The following is a 27227-nucleotide window of genomic DNA, read 5'->3' as shown; positions in this document are numbered from 1 at the left end:
TAACGGCCGCCCCCCTCCCCCCCCTCTAACGGCCGCCCCGCCATGGCCCTGCGGCCGCTCCTCGTCGCCTTGGCGCTGTCGGCCGCCGTGCTGCCGCCGCCCCTCTCGGTCGCCTTCTACCTGCCGGGCCTGGCGCCCGTCAACTTCTGCGAGGCCGACAGGGAGACGGCGGAGTGCAAGGTGAGCGGGGGGGATGGGGGATGTGGGACCGGGAGGGGCCGGGGGGTGGGTACAGCTCCTGTCACGCCGGCATCGCCTCACTTAGGCGTTTGTGTGGGTGCCGGGTGACGGGGGGCTCGGTACATAAAGCACCCTTTGCCCCCCCTACTTTAGAAGTTTCCTCTGCCCTGATGGAAATTACACTGAACCATTCCTTCAGAAAGGTTCAAGACTGATGGCTTTTATGGCGTACGTTGTCTTATTGCTGCTGGAAATGGCCGCAGACTTTCTGGTTGCTCAGCTTCTGTGTCATATGAAGCAGTGTTCCCCAATTCCTCAGGATGAAAGTGTTTAAATCATGTGCTTTTGGTAGATACCTTCCTCTGTTTGCTGCTAGGCCTTCGTGCTATAGTTTCTCTTTCTTTCTCGACTGTGCTGTTCGATTCAGACCACCCAAATCCTTGCTAAACGCATAACCATGGGTTTCCTCGCTTGTTTGCATGCTGTTTCTGTGGGGGATGTTCCTTTATAGGATCCCAGAAGCAGTTAGGAAGTGAGCTCAGGAGGTCCCATAGGCCAGCTTCGTGCTTGAAGCAGGGCTGTTGTCAACACTAGACCAGAGCAGCTCTGCCTATGTTTAGCAAGTCTTGAAAACTTCCATGGATGGAGCATCCACTATCTCTGTGCATGACGCTACGGTGCTGTACTACCTTCTGCGGTGGTTTAGGGAAACTTTTCTTTAAATACAGGCTAAGACTTCCAAGCTGCAGCTTGTTGCTCTTCAGAGCATCCCTCAGAAACATTGCAGTGTTTAAATTATTCCTGTTTCAAGCTAGGATTACATCAGTGATTTTTAAGTAAAACAAAACATGCTGCCTGCTGCCTTTTTTATCCAGCCTGAGACATTTATGTGATGATCTCTCTCAGACATGTTTACTTTTTTTTTTTTTTCCTCTTATGCATTGTCTGCAAAATATGTGAATCCTTTTCCCAAGAATTTACCACTTTGTAAATGTGAAATGAGGCAGTCGATGTGATTCTACCACCGTTGGCCAGCTGAATGTTTTAGGACAACCTCACCAGGCATGTTACTGTGACAGTCTGTTTCTGAGATAAGCCACCTCTTGTTATTCTGCCTTGTGCCAGCCAATTTGTGTACTAAGCGAGGCATAGGCATACAGATAAGTCTAAATTGCTTCTCAAATCTAATTCTCTCCATTTAGTCCAGTGCCTGGTGAGGAAAAGATAATAAGCAATCAGATCATTGCTACAGCGTAATATTCATGTAAGTGGGTAAAACTAAGCTTCCTTGAATGGTCTTATTTTTCTCCATGTTCTAGCTGAGTTCTTAGGATTGTCATTCCAGTAATTAGACAAAATTCTCCCCTATTTCACATTTGAGGATGTAGGTCCCCAGACCAGATTTGCAAATGGTCCTATTTGCCTGTCACATTCTGTAAGGATCTCCTGCTCTCTAGGTGAGGCGGGATGTGATGCTGTTAGTGGGGCAGCTAGCTAGCTGCACAAGGATGACAAGACTTGTGACTTTTCCACCTTCCCCTAAACTGTCAACTGAGCTGCTTGGCCAGACTCAATTTGGCTGCTTTTTCCTATTTCTGGTTGGAATATTGTCAGAAATGGAAGGTGATCTGTGCAGATATAATGAGTAACTCCCGCGGGGGCTGCCCACAGGCAGCAGCTCTCCAAGAACTTCTCCCACACAGCTCTGTCCCACGGAGTCCATCCCCCAGGAGCAAACTGCTCCAGCACAGGTCCCCCACGGGCGGCAGCTCCCCCCAGACCCCCTGCTCCTGCGTGGGCTCCTCTCCACGGGCTGCAGCTCCGGCCCGGGGCCTGCTCCTGCGGGGGCTCTCCATGGGCCGCAGCCTCCTCCAGGCCACATCCACCTGCTCCTGGCCCGTGGTGGGTCCCTTCGGTGCCAGCTGGAGCTGGCTCTGATCTGACATGGGGCAGCTGCTGGGCTCTGCTCACAGAGGGTGCAGCCTGTCTGCTACCAAAAACTTGCCATTTAAAAACCAACACAGGTTCTTATGGAAAATTGGAGCATTCAACTGAATTTTCTCTGGCAATTTCAATTAGGCAATTTCAGGCCGTGGTTCTGTAAGCAGCAGAGGCAGTCCAATTCTTTGCTGCTGGAAGTGAAATTTCCTATCTGTCTCTCAGTGTAATGTGGTGTTTTCCTTAGTATTGCTCTATCTGTGTTTCTTGTTAAATCCTTACATGAACTTATGAACATGGCAGGAGACTATCCAACTTTTTACCAGGCTAGTTTTCTGCAGTGTTAGTGAGTTGCAGCAGCTTACAGAGGTATGACAAGAGAGCACAAACCACAGGTTAGCAGCAAGTCCGCATGGCTTAGAGCAGAGAAAAGAGGAGCAGTAACTGTGTTTACTTAGTGAGTCAACGTAACAGCTCTCAGCTGCCTACCTCTCCTGGAACTGCATCCTGACTTGCATGCGGACAGGTGCAGTGTACCTGACTGAAGTGTCTGAGCTACAGAGGCATGTGATCAATTCCACGTTATTTCCCCAGAATTTCTTGTTTTGGTTAAATGTGAGTGCCTTTTCACTCATGTTTGATTCAGGTGAGAAAATAGATGGCTTGCTATTGAAAGAGAGAGGTCTTGCTCCCTTTCAGACTAACAAACTGTAGTCTGAAACCACAGCAGACTGAATTTCAGGTTCGTGCTCAGAATTTGTTGGAGTTACTGATAATCTTTTATGAGAAGGTAAAGGTGGATATTCTTGCTTTCTCTTTGGAAAGAGCTTTGACTTAAACTTAAGATAGTGCAATTTGGATACATTGTTTGAATCCCCCTAGCTGAGTTTTCAGTTGCTACATAAAATTGTGCACCAGTCCGCTTACTGGAAAAGTACTAATTTCATCCATACTTCTATCCATGCCATTTTAAGACTTATTACACAAACGTTATGATGCTAACTAATACAGCTTGAGCTTACTGTGTTAAACTAGAACACTGGCAACTGTGATAAACTTTCTGTCTTGTAATTTGAATTCATATGTTAGCCTCACGGTGTTTTTGTCATAAGGTCTGTTTTGTTGCTTAGATAGTTTAACCTATGGTCTCAGCAGATACAGTTCATTATACAAGATTCTGTATTTCAAGATACGCGGTTACACAAATCTTACGTGTTCAGCTGGAGGCTTTTGTTTACCTTACATTTACAAGCCATATATAAACACACATATATGTGTATGTATGTCACAACTGTTGAAATATAACCAGTGGTTATCTTGATTCTTTCAGTCTGGAATCGAGCTGTTTGTGAACAGGCTTGACTCTGTAGAGTCTGTCCTTCCCTATGAATATACTGCGTAAGTATATCATGCTCTTTACACCACTTTAGGTGTCAGTTCTTCCAGTAAGATACATTTTATTTTATCTTCAAGTGTTATTAGTGTCTTGATGTGGTAGTTTCCCAGTGAGGAAAGTCCATTGGTTTCTTTTCTAGAATTTCCAACAAGGGGATGAATGTGATTTTTTTGTTGTTGTTTTGCTTCCTTTTTCCCAGTTTTCTTTGCAGGTTCTCTAGAAGTAGTGCATGGATTCATAGGCACTCATGTAGGTCGAAAATCCCTGTTTAGAGTAATGCAGTGTTACATACCTATTTATGTCCATATTTACTCTTCTGCATTAGTTGTCACTTTATAGATCAAAGTATTGCTGCTGTCTTTAGTAGCCTATAGCCAAACGAATAAAGTGGTAACGAGGTGTGAACTTCCCATCAATTGTCTTAATGAGCTGTTAAGTGCTTTCTTGGTATACAGCATAAGAGTGCACAAAACATGCCAGTGCCTGGTAAGACTATGTAAAGTTGTTGCTTCGAAAAATACTTTGTTATTATTGAAGCACTAGTTATATCTGTGATTTAATGACAACAAACGTGGTATGTTTGCAATTGGATTGGAAAAAAACTTGGAGGACGTGCTATGTTTGGTGAATGAATGTGTAATGACCTGTTTATTTAATGGCACTTACTGTAAAGCAGCTGTCTGTACTCCCCCCCCCCAAGAATCTGGCTTGTGTGCTTTTCTTTCATGGCTGTCATGAAACTCAATGTGAAGACTTAATTCATGTACAAATTGGAAACTTGTAACTCAAGGAAACTTTTGTGCTACCCTGCTTATACAAACAGAGTTCTGAAAGAGCTGATGAAGATATGTGATTGTTTTGTTGTCCTGTCCTGTAACAATCCCTCATGCCCCAAAGGGGCCTGTGGTTTTTACACTTTGTATATTCAAGTCAGAAACTGTTGTCTGGAAGGAAAACTGTAGATATGGGTTTGTTGATTTAGGGGCATTGTATGAAGTTTAACACTTGCATCTGCAAATACTTTATTTCCTATCTTTTTTTCTAACTCAGGTTTGATTTCTGTCAAGCGGAAGGAAAGAAGCGTCCCTCTGAAAACCTTGGTCAAGTGTTGTTTGGAGAGAGGATAGAACCATCTCCTTACAGGGTTTGTGCTCTGACAGGGGGCTTTTAGTAATACTTATGATCAATGTAACCAAAGGAGATCAGAAACTTGAAGATCTTCTTCATGAGGGCTCAGAGTTCTCAAATAACTTCAAAATCTGAAATTCCACATAATGAAGTATGTCAGTTTAACTTAATTGTTGCTTTATGCTTTGCATCATGAAGTTTTGGCCGGATATGTTGTGGAGGTCTGAACGTTTTGCAGCTGTATAGCAGAAGAATCAGCAATGGTGATAGCCAACTTGTCTAAAACTCTCACTTTCTCCAGTACATGTTGTAGGAGGGAAAGTTCTCCATTCAATCTGCCTGGGACAGCTTTGCTGCTTGGAGGTCAAATGACTTGCCTGCTAAACTGTTGCAGGAAAAAAAAAAAAAAGATTTTAATTGATAACAAGTAACTCTTAGTGCAGGGATCTAACAACATACTTCTGTAAAAACCCTCATCTGATCTTGTACCTGTTGATATGAAATCCTCCTTTGGAATGCTAACATACATTGTCATGATACTTTGTTTTTTTATTTATGTTAGCTTAGGCAATTATAAATGTATGTGGGAAAATTGTTACATTCTGAAATTATGCAACTGTATTAATAATTTGCTGATATGTATTTCATTTTCTTAGTTCACATTCAACAAGAAGGAGACATGTAAATCTGTTTGTACAAAGACATATGATACCAAAAAGCCAGAAGATAAGCAGAAATTAGACTTCTTGAAAAAAAGTATGCTACTGAATTATCAACATCATTGGTAAGTTGATATCGATTCATAAATTGGCTAGGCTACATTGGTGATCATCTAGTTTATTGCTTTGTATTTGCATATTAACTCAGATTCAACAGTAGGTATTTGCACTAAATCCATTACCCTTCTGGATTTGCAAAAGTTATTTTGTTTGTTGTCTTAATATCAGTTTCTTTTTCACTTGAAGAGAGCAAGCACCAGGAAAGAGTGCTTAGGTCATGGAAACAAATCCTGTTCCCAAATGTAGTGTGTGATTTTTTTGTGCTGCTTGTCTGCTTACTGAAAAATACTGCTATTTCTTTGTACCTGTAAATGCAGAAGTTAATCCTGCCTGAGTTTGAGAAAATTCTTGAGAGACCTCCATTCTATTGCTTTGTTGCCTCTATTCTCCGTAAGAGCCTTTGTGTTCTCCTTGGAGCATTGTGTACGGGAGATGGGATTAACAGTTCTGAGGAAGTTTTTTAAGCAAAATGTGCCTTTCTTATAGGATATGCAAATGAATGGTGGCCAATGAAGATGATTTGATAAAACTGAGGAACACACAAACACTTAGTCCATTTCTGTTCCCTCGGTCCCTCTGTAACAGGTGGTTTTTATACCATCTGAGTTACCGTGGAACATGCTGGGGCTCTCTTTCTGCTTGGCGTGGGGCAGGGCATTCATGGTGTGTGATGAATCTGGTTCTCCTTTGTCAGTTAGGATTTACCTGTGCTCTGCACTGGTATCAAAGAGCTGGGAAACATTTACCTACAGGTTCTGTCTTGACATTGGGAACATCCATCTGTGCTATCTGTATTTGTATAGTGGTGTTCTGTGCCGATAGCAGCATTTGGGTACAAGCGTAGAAGGAACAACATTAAATTGTCAGAGTTGTTTACTTTGTCATGTCTTTGGAAGTAATACATGAACATAGCTAATATTGCCCAGACATTAGATGAAAACATTCTGGCTACATTAGTAAAAATGCAGGTGAGATGTTGAATGTTGCCTCTATTATTAAATGTGTCTCTAATTCCACATTCAGTTTCTTCATTTTTAATACAGCCCCCATAGTGGCTAGGCAGTGAGTGCTTTTCCTGCTGTTCCTGGAAGCTGATGTGGGCATGTTTAGGGATAGATGATGGCTCACTGAATTAAATCTTTTTGGAAACTTCTTGGAAATTATTGAAGTTGGAAGTTGATAGATTAGGTGAGAGTGGTTTGCAGATAATAGCTGTGTGTTTACGTGAGTGAACCAAGGAGTAAATAAAAGCTCTGAAAGGTGCAGCTACTTTTGCATTGACTTGGAGTGTATATGTCTAGTGCTGAAATATGTGGAGCTTCAAAGATGTTTCATTTGGTTATATTCCTTTTAAATATTGCATGTGCTTATAATATTTGCATCACTTTGAATTTCACTGATACATATTGGTGTGGCCTAAGGCTTAACCTTTAAAGTTTGTGTATGTTTTAGTGTATAAATGAAAATTCATGTAAATGAAAAATTTCCCAGGGCTGTGACCCCTTCACTCTTTGAAACTTTTTTTTTTTTTTTTTAGGAAAGCCCGAAGCTTAAGCTGTTAATACAGAAACAAAACTGTAAAAGCTAATCACAAATTATTTTAGAATGTTTTCTTCCCCCTCTGATTACATTGGTTTACAAGTATACGTAATGGTATGGGCTAAAAAGTCTCTGTAACACACTAACTGTTTTGATTCACACAAGATGTAGTCCCATTTTTAGTGGGGAAACTTCCCTTTAAATTTAGAATACTCTGTGTTCTTAGATTCTTGGTTCTTGGTTCTCTTAATTGCAAAATATAAATGGGAGAAGTGCTAGGTCTTTGCCCTGGAGCTTTAGAACCAGTGGCATGAAGAATCCCTATTTATGTCTGTTATGGTAATGATCACAGAATCATCTAGGTTGGAAGAGACCTCTAAGATCACCGAGTCCAACCTCTGACGTAGCACTAACAAGTCCTCCACTCATCCCCCCCTCAACCACAGCTCTGCAAAGTGGAAGTGGCTGGATTTTGTGATGAATGGTGGCATAGTCCAACAGTGTGGTATCGGGTTATGATGTATAGGGATTGGCAAGGTAGCATAAGTGAGTATTTAGTAGAGGTTTTATTACCAGGCTTCCATGTGTCATAAAATTCCTGGGGAACACAGATGGTGCAAAGTACTTTCAAGGTCTTAAAAGCCACTTAATAAGATTAGTAATTGACATGCTGAATTGGACTCAACAGCTCGAGTGATATCTTGGCTGACAACATTCATCACCAGATGTTCTTGGGAGACGTATAAGAACTGTTGTAGAGCATATTTGCTCCTCGTGTATAATCTCTTCACGTCATTTTAAATTTGAAGATTAACTGTGAAAAATGATTTGCTTCTTAAATTATCAATTTGTTCCAGCGCTACAGCTTGAAGGCAGCTTAGTACTTCTTTGCAGAAGATGCAAGGGAAAACCTTTATCCCAACCAAAGTTGTTTGCAATAGGTTAATGCTTTACCTGGCTTTTGATTTCTGAAATGAAGGTACTAGCAAAACAAAGAACCACCTCTGGCATACACAATGGGAGTAAGAGTCCAAATAAGAACCAAATGCAATGAATCTGCACCTGGAATAGCTCCTAATCAGCATCTTTGTGCCTCATAGTAGCATGGTAAAGTTTGATTTGGTTGTTGCTGCTGCTGTTTACAGTTCTGTGAGAGACGGGAATCTGAGAACCTTCAAATCCTGTTTTTGAAGGGACTTTTCTTAACTTTCTTCCATTGGGTCAATATGAGTCAGTATTGCTACTTATGTTATTGCTACTGTATGTTGGCTAACGGTAGAGATGATGCAGACTTCCTTGTGTTAAGTAGTTCCTTAAGTAGGTCTTTGTTGTCTGAAGCAATAATTCTGTGGTTTATTAGGTATTAAGAAGTACCTGTGAGGCCTTATCAGGTATTTGTTAACATTAGTAGCCTAGTGGTTGTAATTGTGAGATATTTAATTGCAAAGAATAGCAGCTTGATAAAGCTTACAAAAATGTGTAGTGTTAAGTTTCAGTGGGATGTCTTTATTTTGCTTTAGCAATGCACAAAAAGTAGCTTTTGTCCCATGTCTTCATGTATGTAATTTACTAATAGATCTGTAAAAACATATCTTGGAGCAGTTAATGATGCTCTAAGGGCAGCTGTTGAATTTTACATCTCTGAATGATTTTCTTTTTGGGTTTATCTTTCAGTTCATTAAAGCACTTCATAACAAACACGTTTTTACTACTTTTTTCTACAAAGGGAGATGTGAGCATGAGTGTCTTTCTTTGTTTAAAAGTATTAGCTTTGTTTTTGACATTTGTACTAATTGTACCATGTTGGATTATATTTGTTTCTTACTGTCTCAATTCATTGTGTAATGGTCCCATGCAGCATCCTTGTCTTCTGAATTGGAGAGATGTGGATTTGATGGATGGACTGTTCAGTGGATAAGGAGCACTGCATTCATGTCTGGGGCCACCAACGTAAAAAGGGCATGGGCCTATTAGAACAAGTCCAGAGAAGGGTCACAAGGATGATCAGAGGGCTGGAGCACCTCTCCTATGACGAAAGGCTGAGAGAGCTGGGGTTGTTTAGTCTAGAGAAGAGAAGACATGGACGTGACCTTATTGTGGCCTTCCAGTACCTAAAGGGGGCTACAGGAAAGCTGGGGAGGGCCTATTCATCATGGAGTTGAAGTGATAGCAGAAGGGGTAAGGGCTTTAAACTAAAACAAACAAACAAAAACCAGTAGATTTAGATCAGACATTAGGAAGAAATACTTTACTATGAGGATGGTGAAGCACTGAACAGGTTGCCCAGAGAGGTGGATGCCCCATCCCTGGAGGTGTTCGAGGCCAGGTTGTAAGTGACCTTCCTTGAGCAACCTGTTGTAGTGGGAGGTGTCCCTGCCCATGGCAGGGGGCATGGACAGATCACTAGGTGATCTTTGAGGCTTCTTCCAACCCAAACTTTTCTATGAATTTCTGTAAGTCCCCATGGAGGTTTGGAGTTCTGCAAACTTTGCATTGAAACTGAACTGTAAGCCTGCGGGGCTCAGGACTCTTACATAATGGGAATATAAATCTTAGGAGATGATGATAAAGGCAGCAGATAAACATTGCACCACGCAGTGGTGTGGTGGCTTACAATTCTTTGTGTGTCTAAACCATCTAGTTTAAATATTACATGCTCTCGGGGAACAGCAATTGAGGTCAGTGGTCAGAAATTCACATACAACAAAACACCAAAACTTACGCTTTAATGCAAAACAAAACTTTAAACAGTCTAAATAAAGATGTGTTTTGTAATTAAAGAGCAATGAGAAAGATGAAGAATTAATAGTGTGTGAGCACATTTTTTGTGTGTTTTGTCTTGAAGAAACTTGAAATTATCTAGTTCATTTTAGCTGCTTTAATAGATCTTTTGGGCTATTTTTTCAGGTAAAATAATGGAACAACTTATTCTTGTATCTTCAGAGTGTAAGAGCTTTATGTTTTGGGCTATATGTGTAAGGGGACTTGAGAATCTAATCCAGTGAATGGAATGTTTTTTGAGTAAGCCACTTATTTCCTACCCACCTGCTGCGGAAATAATTTTCTGAAAGAAAAAAAAAGGTTTAACAGTGTCATGCTTATATCTCTTTTGGAAATTAGAGTGAAGTCTGTGGTATAATTCTGGATTCTGTAGCTTAAAATCTGGAAGAAACGTTATTCCTGTCATTAGTCTTCCAATAATGAATTTTGCAAAGTTAGATCAATTTGTTTTTATTTGCATTACGCTATGTATGTTAAAAGATTGTGAAATGTCACTGTATAATGTACAGGATTGTGGACAACATGCCTGTGACCTGGTGCTATGATGTTGAAGATGGCCAGCGGTTCTGCAATCCTGGTTTTCCCATTGGCTGTTACATTACAGAAGATGGCCGTCCAAAAGATGCCTGTGTTATTAACGTATGTTTAATGAGTTTGGTTTTTAGTATCCTCTCTTTGCTAATTTAAAAACTTCAATTTCTTCTATATCCTATTTCTATGGTGAGTCCTCACTATCTTAAAAGAATACTTGTTCCCTAAATCTAGGCAAGTGCTTTGGTATCTCTGCACGTACTGCAATTTGTAATTCTCATGCAGGTTTGTCTAGAATTGTGTCCTCTGTTGTGTAATACAGAAGGGCTCAAAAAGATAGAGGGAAGAGATGAAGGTGCATGGCACTTAGTGTATATATAAAGGGTGTAGGAGGAGAAAAATGTGTTGTCCTTTGTTGGCTATGAAGTGTAAACATTTGAAGGCTTGGACTTCACATTTTTGTGGGATAGAAGTGTTTTCATAGACGTGTTTGTATCTCTGCATGGAAATTAATACTTCTTGAAGGATTGTTTTCCCTAAAACTACATGGGCTAATAAAAGAAGGCAAAATATAAGAATCCTGAGTGAATTAAGCCTTTCTTGGGAGAGACAGATCTTCTGGATTAACTGGTGGAGGTTCAGATAAATGCACTGTAAGTGTTATGTAAATAAGAATGCGTTAAGAAATTTAGATTGTCTTCAGATTACCCCAGACCTCTTCCATGGAGAGGTGACTGAGAACCTGAAACAGGTCTCTGGTTTTACTTACCATTTCGTGGAACTTAGAAACTGCCAGGAACTGTCATCTTTGGTATTTTTGTTTCCTTTCTTACATAATGATTTGTTTTCAAATACTCCATATAAATATATTTCTCGAAACATGTTTATGATCTAAAAAGTAATCTCGCAATATTTTTTCACCTTGTTTAAATATATTTTTTAGTAAAAAGGAAGCTAACTGAAGGAGTAATTGAAGGACTGTAGAAGAACGCTATCTGTAAAAGCAGCCTTATATTTAGGGCCTTTAGTAGAAAGGGTTGGGGACAGAACCTTGGAGAAGGGCTAGTTGAACTTCAGTAGATGTAAAGCTTTTGATGTAATAACTTGTTTAACGGGCTAGTTTTCAAACTGATATGTCCCATCACCTGAAATGTCTATTCAGAGTTCTTGTGCAAAGATGCACTGCAGGCAGCAGCCATTTTTCAAATGTGGAAGGGGTTCTGTCACAGACAGCAATTATTTGCATTGTTTGTCTTGGAAGGTTTGGTTTAATCTATGAAGAATACACGCTGTTTTAAAATAGCTATTTGTTTATGAAACACTTCTGGTTATGAAAGTTATTGCATAGCTATCTATTCAGTTTGCTACTTCAGCTGAATAAAATGTAACATCCTCAGTCATCTGAAGTGAAGTTCTGCTCTTAAAATGTAGTTCTTAGCATTAATTTTCCTGTCTGTTTTCCCAGAATTGTGCATTCATCTTGTAAAGAACTTCATAACAAGAAATCTGAATGCAGTCTAAAATTACTTTTTCTAAGTTTCTGCATAAAGCTTTCATATTTCTTATTGATGTTTTTAATCATTCCAGTCAGAATTTCATGAAAAAGATACTTTTTATATCTTCAATCATGTTGACATAAAAATATATTACCATGTTGTGGAAAATGAAGCTCTGGGAGCAAGACTTGTTGCTGCTAAACTTGAACCAAAAAGGTTAGTATTCAGAATTAAGTTGTCCTCAAACAGTGGTCCATCCCAAGGTACTTGCTTTGTTTTGGAGTTGTATCGCTAGTCAGAAATGTTTTCAGGTATGTGATGTGTGGCTTAGCTTTCCTGTTGATTGTTGGAGTCTAATGTAGGACAGTCTAATGCTATCTTATTCTGAATTCCGTAGGTCTTTGTGCACAGTTTCCTATTTGGATGGAAAAAGATAAAATGAAAGCTGGAAGCAGTGTGCGTTAAGTAAAGCAGCCCTCGCTTCCCTACTGGAGAACATTCTGTCTTGTGACAGAATAAGCCTTCAGTGCCTGAGGCAGGAGTAATTAGAGTGCAACATTTGATGTCTTCAGCAGTTGGGATTTGAAAGTGATGTTTTCTCAAGTATACTAGTCAGTTGTTCTGGTGTCTCTGTGGTCTTTCCACAACTGATGTCTGTTTTACTATTTCTTACCATCTTGTCATCCTGATATAACTGAGCTTGTTGCATTGTTGGTCCAGCTTCATGATGAAAGTACTTCTTTTTTTTTTTAATTTTTTACTGATACCTGTTTGACAGAAGTTAGTAATTCTTTTGTAACTGTGTTTTGGAGGTTCTTGGTAGTATTCACACTTCTTTAATTGATGGTATTCTGTTTTAGAGAGTGTATTATTCTATAGTTATCTTTTTAGAGGAGACAATGTTTGTTTAAAAAGTTCAGGTGTCAAGAAGTTCTCTGCTTGTGAAGCATTCCTTATGAACTGACAGTTATGAGACATTAAGAACAACAATATATATTGTATATTATGGTATGTAAGAGAAACGTTGTGTATGAAACCAATACTTGTGTAAGATGAATGAATGTTATCTTTAATAGTGTTGTTAGTGAAGCAGCATTCTTTCTGTGTTTTTTCGTCCCACAGTTACAAGCATACTCATCCAGACAACCCTGACTGTTCAGGAGTTCCTATGGATATAAGTAATAAGGCTAATGGAGAAGTCAAAATTGCTTACACGTACTCAGTTTCTTTTCAAGTGAGTGGTAAATTTTTTGTGGTAGTTACCTCTTAAGATAAAGTCACTTGTATTAATAATACAAGTTTTAAAGCCAGACAGCTAAAAATATTTCAGAATAGTAAACTTGTATTTTAGAAGCTATTTGAATTTAAATGTTGGCAGTGTCTTGGGACCTAAGCATATGTCTTACAGTTTTGCATACTTCCCCATAAAACCCGTAAAAGATATGTGTTTTTTAAAAGAATCACTCTTTCCATGTCTGTCTAGATGGTCTGGGAAAAAAAATGTACTGGAAAGTGCTTTTGCTCTTGTATGCTATAAAATATTGAAATCACATCCTGTCAGGAAAAACAGCTGGCCATCTTTATTTGTTGACACTGGTGTTTATGGTTTATTTAATAGTAATTTTCAGGTTGATTGGCACTATTTTTTTCATCTTTACTCTGGAAAAAAATAAAGAAACGCAGTCCTTGAAGTATTCTGATCAATGCAAAATTATTTTTTTTAATTCATCATGATATTTAAGATTACTTTGTATGATAATCAACTTTAAATTTCAGCTGGACGCTGGCTGAGTCTGAAACTGATGTGTTTTTTCTTTAAGGAAGAAAAAAATATAAGGTGGGCATCAAGATGGGATTATATTTTGGAATCCATGCCTCACACTCACATTCAATGGTTTAGGTGAGAAGAAAGTCTGTCTTCAATTGTACTGTAATGAACTGTTTTTACATTGCAATTTGAGTAATGACTTACTGTTATTTTTCAACCAATGCAGCATTATGAATTCCTTGGTGATTGTCCTTTTTCTGTCTGGAATGGTAGCTATGATTATGCTGAGGACACTGCATAAAGACATTGCAAGATACAATCAGATGGATTCCACCGTAAGTCTGAAACGTGCATCCTAAAATATATTTGGAATATGGATTATTTTCAGCTAAAAGTATCTTTGTAACAATCTTTGCTATTTTTGAAGCAATCTAGCATCTTAAAATAGGTGTGTTTCTTCAACAGGAGGATGCTCAGGAAGAATTTGGCTGGAAGCTGGTTCACGGTGATATTTTCAGGCCTCCAAGAAAAGGAATGCTGTTGTCTGTTTTTCTTGGCTCTGGCACACAGATTTTAATAATGACTTTTGTTACACTGTGTAAGTAATAAAGCTGGGGGGAATTAGCTTAGTAGAGGGCTTTTCACTGCTGGTTGCATGGAACTATTAAAATAACAGTATGGTTTTGTCTAGATATCTCTTAAAAGTCAAAGATGAAAAACGGCTGAGCTGATAGTGGATGTACAACTTTTTATCTTAGTCCGTGTACACTGAGTGTTGTACTGGCTTTAAGTCAAATGTGTAATTAATTTCTGAAATTGTGCATCTCTGCCTCCGTAGTTTTTGCTTGCCTGGGATTTTTGTCACCTGCTAACCGGGGAGCTCTTATGACCTGTGCTGTAGTTTTGTGGGTGCTGCTTGGAACTCCAGCAGGTTATGTTGCTGCCAGATTCTACAAATGTAAGTAAAAGTTATTTAAAGTGACAAAGCTGAAGTTCATTAAAATAAATTATCATCATAGAACTGTTTTGTTTTTGTTTTTATGCTGTGATTTGTAATTTCCCTCAGGGAAGATGGAGAAATGTACTTTTAACAGAAAATACATAGAGAATATTGATCACATCAAAATTGTTTCAACTATGTCATGCCTAGAGACCTTGAATTGCTCTTGCTGCTGTGTATTTATGGAATTGCGAACAAATTCATTTTTCCTAATACTAATTACTGCTGATAGTTTAGTGCTTAAGTTTTTGTATGGATGGGGGAATGGGGACCCTTAACTTGCTTTTAACTTTAGCTGTCGATGTTGTTTGGTAACACTTTTTTTTCCAAATGGTGAACCTCTGTTCTTGCATGCCTTAGATTTTGTGCCACCTTTTTTTAGTTAGTGCCATTTCTGGGGGAATGATGCTTATCGGTCTGGAGGTGGGGGTGAATTATTAGGGATTCTGTAGTTGTGGCACCCCAGTGATGTTTGAGCACCTGGCAGTAGTTGGTTGATATTGTTTTTCTCAACTCATTCCAGCTAGCCATCATTTCAAGGCCTAACCACTAACCTTAAATAGTTTGTTCCTGTACCCTCTGGTTTATTTTAGGGTTTACATGCCATTCTGTATCCTGTCTTAATTACCTTACTCAAAGTACAAGGCTGTTTATGACTGAGCAAGCTGGAACTTTTGGACTATTTTAGTACTGAACATATAGTGCTAGAGAGAATTTATATCTGAATTTGAATTTGGCAACAGGCATTGGAGTTCTTTCTTCCGGTGCTTTTACAATTCTCATGCGTGAACAACCACTGGGGAAATAGGGTTTTCATTTTGTAGGGAATTTTTCAACAATGGTAGGGATGTAGTAGTGAGCTTCTCTTCAAGCCAATTAGACTTAAATGGAAGAAGACTTTAGGACCAAAAACATTGCTGAAAGTAGTAGTATTCTTTATATCATGCTGGATATTTTGTATTTTGAAGGATGTTTTGAAGTTGGTTAATGGTGAACTCAGTCTTATATCTTTGTGAGGCTGTTGTTAATAACAGCTATATCTCCTATTATATTTATTGTGAGGTTAGTTGATACTTGACTATTCAGTTTAACTAGTAAGGCATTAAGTGACTACTCCAGACATGCTCTTGTTACGACAAATGGTGGCCTGTATAGAGGGCAATGCTCTATGGCCCCGTATAGAACATGTCAACACAAATGTTTTTCCTTACAGTATGCAAATAAAGTGCTGAAAGACATGTAAAGCAAAAATGCAGCTGAAATAGGTATCTGGTTTTAAATGCTTTTTCAATGTTGCATTTAAAAAGTGGAGCCTGAGTTGAAAATAACTGGTTAATGTTAATTACCAGTGCTGTGTTCTGCCAAGATTTTAGGAAGGAATAGAAACTTAATTAAAATCATTCTAGCTGTAATCATTTCTGATTGCTGAAATAAAAAAGCGTGTCATTGTGGCACTGCTCAGATGAAATTGTCAGCTTCACTGAATTCCAGTGGGATATTTTCATTTTAAAGTACTCCGACTAGAATTTTTATCAGTGTACTACAAGCTCATAAGGATTTTTTAATAAAGCTGTCCTTGGTCTTTTGGTATCACCGGTGCTTAATGCTGTTAAGACTTAAGAGAACATCGCTGCTTCCTCTAAGCATTAGTCCTAAATTTCTTCTAAGATTCTTAGATATGAATTATTTCAAGAAAACGGTTAAGCTACCTTTTCACTTTTTTTTTTTTCTAATAAAACCTGCAGTCAAATGCTAGAAAACTGAATCCTGAAATGATTAAGAACTTTAAACATTTTTTAAGACTTAAATGTACTGCAAATCTGTTTCTTCCTCTTATGATGAAGTGCTCAGAGGCCCAGTTTATTTACATGGTTACTTCTCCTGTCATTGACCTGAGTGTTTTCTTTGCTTTGAAGCTCTGTGATTAAGAAGTAAGATGAGGGAATTTAGTTTTATTATTAGTGAAGATTTAGTTTAGTATTTGAAATTTGAGCATGATAGCACATTATTTGAGTACTTGTAAGCTAAATAACATCTAAATGGACTGGAAAATTAATAGTTGTGAGTTTAATGCATGTTTTGATGACTATTAAATGTTTTAATACAGCATTTGGAGGTGAGAAATGGAAAACAAATGTCCTGCTGACATCATTCCTTTGTCCTGGGTAAGTTGAGAATATAACCACGATTAAAAGAATTAAATTGCTTCTCTGACATGCATAACTAATTTTCAAGCTTCAGCTGTATAAGCAAATCTTATTATGTTGTCCCTTTGTTCCAGAAGGTATAAAAATATCAAGGCACATTTGACAAAGATGGCTGTGTTAATGGCATATCATACTTAATTCTTCTAATGGAAGCTTTTTATTTACTCTCATCATGTGAAAAGGTTGATTTTAAAAAAGAACAATGTAATGCTACTAAGTTCTAGACATACTTTTTCATTGTTATCTTTTACTCTGTAGGCTATCATTCTGACCACACTGTAGTTGGTCTTACATGGTGTCATATACTGTATAACCACTGCGTTAAGTCTTTCTGCTTAATCACAGCAAGCAGTCTTACCCTGAAGTGTAGTTAAGACAAGCATATCCTTGAAACTGCTTAGTTGGAACGTCAGCTCCTGCTGGAGTTCAGTCCCTCTAGATTATGAAAGAATTGCTAGCTTGACCTCTTCATTTTATGTTTTTTTTTTGTCTCCTGATTTTAAGAGATTTACACTAAAATTGTAATCGGTGCTATTGTTTTGTTAATGCCTTTAAATAATGAGTGTTTCTGTGCCTTAAGTGTGTTATGTATTTTTCAGAATTGTATTTGCAGATTTCTTTATTATGAACCTCATTCTCTGGGGAGAAGGCTCTTCAGCAGCTATTCCATTTGGTACTCTGGTTGCTATTTTGGCACTCTGGTTTTGCATATCTGTACCATTGACATTTATTGGTGCCTATTTTGGCTTTAAGAAAAATGTAAGTGTTTTTCTTGATACAGTGATTTTTTAAAAATACATGTGTATGTTCTATAACTGAAGTAGAAAATAAGCTAGTTGGTATTGTTAGCTCCAGTTCTGATCTGTTGCTTTAGAACTGTGTTACGTACTTGAGATTCCAAGACATTCCTATGCAGTGATTAGAGTTATCATTGTAATTGATCATGAACAACTGTTCCAGATAAAACAATAATCTGGGCATTCTTTATTTTAATTAGTATTTCTTTCATTACCAGAAAATTTTGTTGACCAGCCAAGCATAAAGAAAAGCAACTTGTGTGGTTTTGGTTTTTTCCCCTGTGTTTTTTGTTCCTGTCCCCTGTCTACGCCGACACTTCAGAAAGATATTTTCTGGTCAAGTTACTAGACTTGTGAAATCCTGTTCATCTAAGTGTTCTGTAAATGATTATAACTTTTTGGCAGAAACTAACTGATTTAATTTGGATTTCCTACTAAACTGAATAATTTTCTTAGATGAAGGTTCTTTATGACACAGGCGACCAAACCTTAAATGTTGAAATGGGTGGTTTCCTTTTTGCTTAAAAAGTGGTTTGCTGTGCCACATACACTTAGACATGGCTGAACTTAGATATCTGTGTTTTTTTTGTTTTTTTTTCCTATACAGGAAGCCAGAGATCCATCTCTCTGTAGTTCTCAGAGAAATACTGTAGTTCTTCAAAGAATATTAAAGTATGCTAGGAGGCATTTTTAAGTCAGTTGTAGTTTGCCCATTTTTCTTAACCACAATCAGTGTTGTTTTTTCCCTGATAACCAGGTTAAAATTCCAGAGAAAAACGAAAAACTGTATTGTACAGAGACAGTTCCTTGAACAAAGGAGGATTTGATGAGCTGTAAGGCAATGTGAAATGTGTCACACGTCTGTTAAAATAAAACCAAGAAATCAAGTTCTGAGCTAAAATTATTGGAGCTTTTGATGGTAATCTTTAAGAAAGGGGAAAGGTGGCAAAGTATGCATCCATCTGCCTTCAGTTTTTTTCTTCCTGCCATGCTGACTTATGCATGTAGCTTAAATTAAGGCTTAATTGCCAGATTGAATTCTCTCACCTTATAAGTTTACCCTAATATGATTCTTGGAGTAAATCCTGAAAACCATCTTAGATTTTTAGAAGGGGAAACCAAGAGTCTGCACTGCCACCACTCCCAAGTTGAAAAGTGAGAAATGAGCTCCAGAGCTCCAGCTATGTCACAGGTCATAGACAATCATAAAAAAGGGAAGTCCAAAACATCTGTTGCAATGTTCTCAGTAAGAACTCTCTTAGCTGTTTTGCCTTGCAAATGTTGTTTGCTAGACTGGTAGAAAATGCAAGCATAGTGGTAGATGGGCCTGTGCATACTCAAAATAAAAAGACTTCTGCCAGCACTCATTTCAAAAGAAAGCAAACAAGTGGTACTGTAGTTTGACTTGTTATTTATTTAGCAATCTCTTATTTTCATTTGAAGGCTATTGAACACCCCGTTCGCACGAATCAAATTCCTCGTCAGATTCCTGAGCAATCATTCTATACAAAACCATTACCTGGAATTATCATGGGAGGGATTCTGCCTTTTGGGTGTATCTTTATACAGTTGTTCTTCATTCTGAACAGTATTTGGTAAGTTAACTACAACCTACGTGAACCTTCTCAGTCATCAAAGGCTGTAATTTCTCTGTGAAAGCTTATTTTCTTCAAGAGGTGTTGACTGATTTTGAGGCATATAGACTTACCAGAATAGTGTTTCAATAAAAAACAAATGTTAACTTACTTTTAGCACTTTGTGATTTAGAAAATGTTCAGTGCCTGTGTTGTTTGTCAAGGTGTGTAGAGAAGGGGCTGTGATGTGCTTAGCAACTTACAGCTCACCTACAATATTCAGATAGCTAGGTTTCTCACACTTTTCCTCTGACTTAAGTGTATTAAAATTGACTTGGGGGTGTGGGGTGCTTTTTTATTGTTGTTGGGCTAGAAAGCATTACTGCTCCTGGGAGAAAAAAATAAAGATTTCACAAAATTTGTTGTTTCAAAGGCATCAGTGAGTAAATCTCTTAAATATTAAACATAAAGCACCAAGAACTAGTCCTGGCTAAGTGAATTTTGCAGTGAGTTTATAGCACACTGACAAACTAATCTACTGTGAGGAGTTTGTCTTCCTTCTGGCACAATTTAGTTATTGGATATCTTTAAACTGTTTCTGAACCTTGAATAGGTGCCTCTACCCAGCATACATGGCTAAAGCATTTGACATTTCTTGTTATTTTGCAGCTTTGCCCCTTTGATTGAAATGTGAGGTGAAATCCAAGTTCTGCTGAAGTCAGCTGAAGAGGTCAAGTTGACTTCACTGGAACTCATTATGTCCAGTCAGTTCTTTCCCTAAAATCCCAAACACCAGGAGGACGCTTTGGGCTTGCTTTCTTACTGTTTTCAGTCTGAGCTGCTGGCTGTTGTTCTTCGGTTGCTAAACAAATTAGTCAATTGTAGGGCCACACAACTAAGTACCTTGATAAGAAAGGGGATATGTAAGATGAAGGTGATATTACTGCATATGAAGAAATAATACTAGCATGGAGTTGATTACAAATTTTTATTGTTTTTTGAAAACTCTTTTATAGGTCTCACCAGATGTATTACATGTTTGGCTTCCTGTTTCTGGTATTCATTATTTTGGTTATTACATGTTCCGAGGCCACAATATTGCTCTGTTACTTCCATCTATGTGCAGAGGTAAGAAGTATTCATCAATATCCATGCTTAATACTGCTTTAAGGATGCCTCAGAAATGTAAGGCTTCTGTAATTTGGAAATAACTATTACAGAATTGAGCATAAATAAAGTTACTAAATGTCCTTAAACCATGACTTCAGAAAGTGAAGCAAGCTACTTTTGGCAAAGTTTGAAAATAAGTAAATAAAACCCTGCACTGAGTACCATTGATGTGGTGGTTTCACCGTGCTAGGCAGCTGAATACCACAACCGCTCTCTCACTCCCCCTCCTCAGATGAGGACCCAGTACACATGAAGCCAGATATATTGTCAGATATATCGTCTAATTTCCTGTACTCTGAAGATCCATCCATCCATTAACTTTCCTCAATCAGACTGTTTTTGCATGTGCCCAACCAGAAGGGGGGAAAAAATTCCTGGCTCACAGTGGTAGATCAGGCTTATTTGGCTTATAAGTTTTCTATCTAGTTGATATTGATGTTTATGTTTCTTACCTTCAGTTGTGAATGATGTAGTTAAAGCAGTGTCGATTTTATATATAGTATTTTCTGTAAATTAAAAACTGCTCACTTTTGGATAATAGAAAGAAGTTCACTTATAAATTGGCATTCAGTAATAGGGTCAGTGTATTAGAGCTATATGAAATATTACTCTTTTTTTCTCCCCACCACTTTTAGGACTATCACTGGCAGTGGCGTTCATTTCTCACGAGTGGTTTCACTGCAGTTTATTTCCTAATATATGCAATACATTATTTTTTTTCGAAACTGCAAATCACAGGAACAGCTAGCACCATTTTGTATTTTGGTTATACCATGATTATGGTTTTGATCTTCTTCCTCTTCACAGGTAAGTATATTGAACCTTGATTTTAAATGTTGACTCTGCCTTTAGCTTTGTGTAGCAGAAGCCTTGGCAAAACTTATCTTGATACAGAATCAAATTTATATGTAGTCTTTGATTTTTGCTGGGCTAGTTTTGTTTTGTTCTCCAACTCTGTCATCACAAATTCGAATGAAAGATGAAGTAAGGTTGAGGCAAAACTGGACTGCTAAGTTGAGGTGTGGCCTACATTTAGATTTTGAAATATGAAAGCTTTAAACTTGATAAATATTTCTCCAGTTTTCATTCCTATGTTAGTTGTGTGATTAAACTTTGACTTTTAAAATTGTCTTTAGAGAAGCACTTCAAACACATCAAGTCTGAAGCTGCAGTGGCACTTAAGCGAAAAATGCAGCTTTTGTAGGAGGAGTAGGAGGAAGGAAGAAAGAGGAATAAAGATTGACAATACTTTTTTTTTCCTATTTGCTCTCTTCTGCAACGTTTTACCTTCTTTCCCCTGTTGCATTTAAGAAGTGGCAGGGGAAGGAGATCTTAATCATTGTTTGATACAGTTTTTATTAGAACCTTGTCATCATTACTATGAGTTTCTGGAAAAGCACCTTTAAGTGTTGTGCTTCAATTTTGTCTTCAGTATGTCAGCTGAGGTGACAAAATCTTCCCTTTGTCATCTTCAGTGCTGAAAAGGAATCTTCAGTCAGGTAGGCTTATCCCTTGTTTGGGGTTGGAGGATGCAAGAAGTCTCTTTCCAAGGTCATGCAAAAAGGTAGCACCTGCCAGTTCCTAAAAGTACTTTAAAATACTAAATTCTGTTCCAGCATACCCCACAGAACAGTATTTTTGAGATTTTTGAACTGAGCTATGCTGTAAGTGATTTCAAGCTCTACATTTATGAAGAAATCTAATGATTCCAAAGGCTTTGATATGGATTTATATGTACAACTGTAAGGCTGTGTTTTGAGGCCTCCTGGAACACAAACAGCTTGCCATCAGAGCTTTTAATACAGATCTCACTGTAATTGTAAGTAGAATGTTCAGTTCCACATAGCACAGAGGAGAAGGAAAAAAGTCCAGTAGGAAAAGAGAACTAACATTTGTGAATGATCTTTATTTTAAGAGTAACCAAATAGTAATTTCAGAGACCTTGCTACTCCAACTTAGGAAACATCGAAGCAGTTTCTGGTCCACAACCGAACATAGATGATGGAACAAACTATGCGTCTCTTGAGTTATTGCTTGTTAAAAAGTAGGGAATGCAACATTATAAAAGCCTTTTTTAACAGCTGTATTCCAAATGTGGTTTTACATCCATGCATCTTGTAAAAAGCTAGACGAACGTATTTTGGCTTTGCTTGCGTAAGTTTTGCAAATTGCACATCATCTCTATTTTTATTTGTTTTGTGTGTTGATTAGCAAACTATTTTGAATACGTAGATCATAGATTCTGCCTTCCTTCCTCACTCTGATTTCTTGCTCTGACTTTGGCTTAACCTTTGCTTCTGATCTGGATTTTCTAAAAGTCTTATCGATGTTTAGAATTTAAGAATGTGTGGTTGTTCAATTAGGAACAAATGTGTACCGCTATGTGCTGATGGTCCTGGCCTGCATTAGAAATGGAATAGCCAACAGGACTAGAGAAGTGGTTGCCCCTTGTATGCAGTACTGGAGACGCTGCACCTCAACTATTGTGCTCAGTTTTGGGTCCCTTGCTACAAGAAGGATGTGGAGTTGCTTGAGCATGTGCAGAGAAGAGCAGTGAGGCTGGTGAAGGGAATAGAAAGCAAGACCTATGAGGAGTGGCTGAGGGAACTGGGGTGGTTTAGTCTGGAGAAGAGGAGACTGAGTGGAAACCTCATTACAGCTACCTGAAAGGAGGTTGCAGTGAGGAGGGCATTGGTCTCTCATCTTAGGTGAAAATGATGATAAAGTGATAGGATGAATGTGATAGGACGCGAGGAAATGGTCTTGAGTTGCACCAGGAGAGGATTAGATTGGATATCAGGAAGAATTTCTTCACAGAGAGGGTTGTCAGGCTTTGGAAGTGGTTGCCCAGGGATTTGGTGGAGTCCCCATCCCTGGATGTATTTAGAGACTTGTGGATGTGACACACCCAGGCATGTGGCTCAGTGCTGGGACTCAGCAGGTCAGGTTGATGGTTGAACCTGATGATCTGGAAGGTCTTTTCTGACCTAAATGATTTTATGATTCTGTGTAGCTAATTTTAAACATGATGCAAATGCAAAGCAACATGAAAAAAATAAGCAGGCTTTATGTAAGGGTAAGATCAGTTAATTCATTTTCACTAGCTTTTCTAGCAGATACTTGGTATGCCTGCCATAATAGAGAACAGCTTGGGCTAAAACAGGAATTGTATTTACCCTATGTGCTTTGTTCAGTCTGTTCTGCTTCGGATGCATGCAGTAATTGTGGAGTGCGTGCATACAGGATAGAGGGGACTGTACGGTGAGTTTTCTGTGCTGAGACTTGGTTTAGGTTTAGCTGCCTTTCCGCACCTTACGCGTGTAATTTCCATGTTTCACTGCACTTGTTCTGTCAAGTCAGTCATGTCACATGACATCTTCTAGAGGCTTTAAGATGTGTGCAGTGTGCTCCCTTTTCCTTTGCTCACACATTCACTTTCGATTGACTCTCAACAATGGGTTGCGCAATGCCTGCCAGTCAATTTGGGGAATCCTTTTCAGGACAGGCTCAAAAGGATGCAAAGAAGAGGCGGTTTGCTCTCCAACCTCTTCGGATGATTCCTGTAGTAGTAATTTGTATGTAATTGGGGCAGTGGAGATGCAAATCATGATGCCTAACTCAAGATAAACTTCCATATTTTGTATGTTTAAGCTCTTAGAAATTTTCAATTTTTGTATTGAAATTGGGGGAGAATATGCAAAGTTAGAATATGCAAAGGGTTAGAACTTTGAAGCATTGTATGCTTAATGATTTTATCAACTTCCTGTGAGAGTAAGAACAAGTTACCCCTTAATTTGAAGGAACAGCCCTATTTCTTAGCATCAAGAAATATTTTAGTCCATTTAGCTTGGCATGCTAATTGCGTTCAAAGGTGGATATTTTCAATTCTGAGATTCATTGAAATGCCTTGAGATAAGGGTTTATAGCAAAAGTTAGAGGCAGGTTAAAGGGGTAGGCAGTTCTTCTCCAGATTCTTATATGAAAAACCATACTAGCAATTTAGCAAAAACTGCTCCTAAAGGCAACTGACTTCGTGTGTCAGGATGATAAAGAAGCTAAAAAGAGAATATCATAATTGTTGTATCAAATCTATTCTGCTGCTGCTTACTCATCTGTTAAAAATCGTCAGTATCAGGAAGGGTTTTGATGGTGCCCTGCTGCTATGTCAGTGTAACACATGCTTCAGGCACTTGCTTCCATACTGCATTCCAGGTCATTGATCAGACTCAGCAGGCAAAATACCGGGAGCTACATGACAAATCTTTGATTCACAGCTGGGACCACAACTACGTATCATAGTAAATGAGTCAGTTAAACATCAGTAGTTTAGCAAGCGTGAAAGGAAAAAAAATTCACTGTGATATCATTCATGGTTCCTTACGAGACTGTTTGCTGAATAAGTTAGTACACAACTTCTGTCATGCCTCTTAGCAAATCTTAAATAGAGGTGATTTCTTAGAAGATGCCTTTATCTGATTTTTGCCTGACTACCTCTTATAATCTTCAGTGCTTTTTTCCTGTCCTAGTTTTTGTGGGAAGTGAAGGTTCCTGTAACAGCTGTTCTGAGCCGTTTTTAAGTCCAATATCATTCTGACTGAGGCTGCATTTTGAAGCAATACAGCCAGATGAACAAAGCATTCACTATTTTGCATTCAAAAAAAAATATTTTTGTTAAAAGCTTCTATCTGTTGGAGCTTCAAAAGGAGTTTTCCTTCAGCTAAAATTATCAGGGAAACAGTCTTAGGCTGTAAATTTCAGGTCAGGTTTGCTTATACATTAGGCAGTGAAAATGTATTTCAAAAAGTGTTTGTTTTTAAGGTATGTAACGTGTTTTCAATAGAAAGTACAAGTTGCCTAGGAACTGCTCCATGTTTTGAAATTTGTATTAACTTAATTTATGCAGAAATAAATGTAGTGTTCCAATTCTCCAAGACCTTAAAATACACCAAAGATAGGTGAACTTCTTTTGATGCTGTTAGTCTAGTTGGTTTATTAAATATAACAACAACATTCCAACCAGCTGAGCAGATCAGGTAAAGTGTGTGTGATTAGTCACTGAAGGAGGGTGAAATGGAGCAATATTCAGAGGCTGGACTGGGGAATAACAAGAGCAACAAAGAACCAATATGTAGGAAGAGAAATGAGACAACCTAAAATGAGTCTGTCAGATTATACATTTCTGATTGTGAAAATTAAATACTTTATTATAGTGGTTGATACCTGTAAAGGCCATGTTCTGTCTGTCTCTTTATATGATCTGATAAATATACTGAAGACTACACATAGCAGATTGTGTATACATAAGTCCTGATTCATAAACTATTGTTAAAAATTCATCTGTTGTGTAAGGTTTCCTAAAATGTATCCATGTTTTTTGTATCTTTTTTTTCTAGGGACAATTGGATTCTTTGCATGCTTTTGGTTTGTAACCAAAATCTACAGTGTGGTGAAAGTTGACTGAAGAAAGCAATGTAAAGAATTAACACAGAAGAGGTTTAATCTTCGTTAACGTAACTTAAAGACCTGGTCTAGTCAAGGAACTTGAGCTTTATCAGAAGTATTGGCTTCCTATTCTTTTGAGAATGATACTGAATATGCAGCTACCCCAAACACTTTTTTCCACTAACACGTTTGTATTGTGACTTAACAACCTGTTTTCATTCAGATCTTAATGAAGATCAGAGTTACAATATTTATGCATTTGTAAATACGACTATACTTCAAAAGAAACGTAAAATTCTAATGGCAGAATAGAAATGGCTGTATTACACAATTAATGATACTTCTGATTAAAGTACAACTGTAAATAGGATTTTCTAGCTTGGTAGGTGGGATGAATTATTTTTCTTTGAGGGAAATGAGAACTTTTTATTATGCTAACTTTGAAGGATGACTCTTAAGAAGTGTTGCTTTTAGTTTGGATGTGATTTTTATTTTTTACTGGTATTATGTCCATAAGTATTCTGATTTCTGTGACTTCATTAGTTTCAGTGTTCTTGGCCTTTTAAACTATGTGCCTCTGAGTCCTTGAATTTATAAATTCATAATCTAATAAATATTGTAAAAATGTCTTCAGTGGGTCATTACCTATTATAAATTCTTAAAAATCTGTAAATACAATTATATTGAAGAGGGATGCTTAAAGATTGCATAGAGTATTTTATGGAGTTTTCTGCAGTTTTATGTGTATTGACACACCTTTAGGTCTGCGAGACATGTTATTTGTGTTACGTGGCTATAACGCTACAATGTGATTGTGGCACGTGAGAACGAAACTATACACACACATTGCCAAAAACCTCTGCAGCATTATTTCAGTCCTTAACCCAGGTACTTAACCCAGTCCAGAGACTGCCGTGGAATTGTCAATATGTTGAGAAGATCTCAATGCATGAGTCAGCATCCTCTGCTGGTCGTGCTTTCAAGAGATCTTGATGATGCATATTCTATATGGCAACTATTGCCGATTGTACTTGATGTAGGTTAAAAAAATAAAAGCAAATTACTATTTTTGCCTTATATTAAGAGACTAATGTCAATTTCAGGTGACTCATCAAACCTATATTTGCTTTTTTTGAAAATGGAATATTTTATTCATACTTTGTTCAGTAATTTAGATTCGAAACACAATTTGGCTTCTGGCACTTTTTCACAAGCCTGATAAAATTTTATTTAAAATTAATCATCATGTATCACTTGTCATTTATAAGGTTGCTTTCTTCATCCTTACTGGTTTGCTTTTCTAAAAGACCTTAACCTTAATGATGATTGAATACTGAACCCAATAAAAATATCTTTGGTTAAGGTAACTTGTCATTATTAACCTCCTAGAAGTTGGCATGTAAGTACTTCAGGTAACGTTTCCTCAGTTGTTGTGCTCTGCAACCCCTCCTGGATGAACCACGCTTCTCTCACGTTTTGCCTATCCCCATCCCCAGCTGCG

The 27227-nt window shown here is 38.0% G+C and overlaps 1 protein-coding gene across 1 annotated transcript; it reads left to right on the top strand.

Annotated features, from left to right (window-relative positions):
• The first annotated feature begins 6 nt into the window (after nucleotides 1–6).
• Nucleotides 7–26860, top strand: TM9SF2 (transmembrane 9 superfamily member 2). Its single transcript, XM_035318737.1, has 17 exons — nucleotides 7–180; nucleotides 3449–3516; nucleotides 4565–4658; nucleotides 5299–5426; nucleotides 10251–10380; nucleotides 11860–11984; nucleotides 12891–13002; nucleotides 13589–13668; nucleotides 13763–13871; nucleotides 14002–14134; nucleotides 14375–14494; nucleotides 16644–16701; nucleotides 17343–17502; nucleotides 18984–19135; nucleotides 20131–20242; nucleotides 20920–21091; nucleotides 25678–26860. Exons 1-17 carry the CDS (start codon nucleotides 43–45, stop codon nucleotides 25743–25745), a joined length of 1959 nt encoding a protein of 652 aa, XP_035174628.1. The 5' UTR covers nucleotides 7–42; the 3' UTR covers nucleotides 25746–26860.
• Nucleotides 26861–27227: the final 367 nt, after the last annotated feature.

Source organism: Oxyura jamaicensis, chromosome 1 (genome assembly GCF_011077185.1).
Source record: "Oxyura jamaicensis isolate SHBP4307 breed ruddy duck chromosome 1, BPBGC_Ojam_1.0, whole genome shotgun sequence".
Lineage (NCBI taxonomy): Eukaryota > Metazoa > Chordata > Aves > Anseriformes > Anatidae > Oxyura > Oxyura jamaicensis.
The sequence above is the reverse complement of the archived record's forward strand: the minus strand, read 5'-3'. Positions and strand labels throughout refer to the sequence as shown.

Excerpts from the sequence above, each read along its gene's own strand:
- TM9SF2 (XM_035318737.1), top strand. The coding sequence starts at position 43 with ATGGCCCTGCGGCCGCTCCTCGTCGCCTTGGCGCTGTCGGCCGCCGTG. Across the intron at positions 181-3,448 it reads GGGAGACGGCGGAGTGCAAG|TCTGGAATCGAGCTGTTTGT; the intron begins GTGAGCGGGGGG and ends TGATTCTTTCAG. Across the intron at positions 4,659-5,298 it reads TAGAACCATCTCCTTACAGG|TTCACATTCAACAAGAAGGA; the intron begins GTTTGTGCTCTG and ends TCATTTTCTTAG.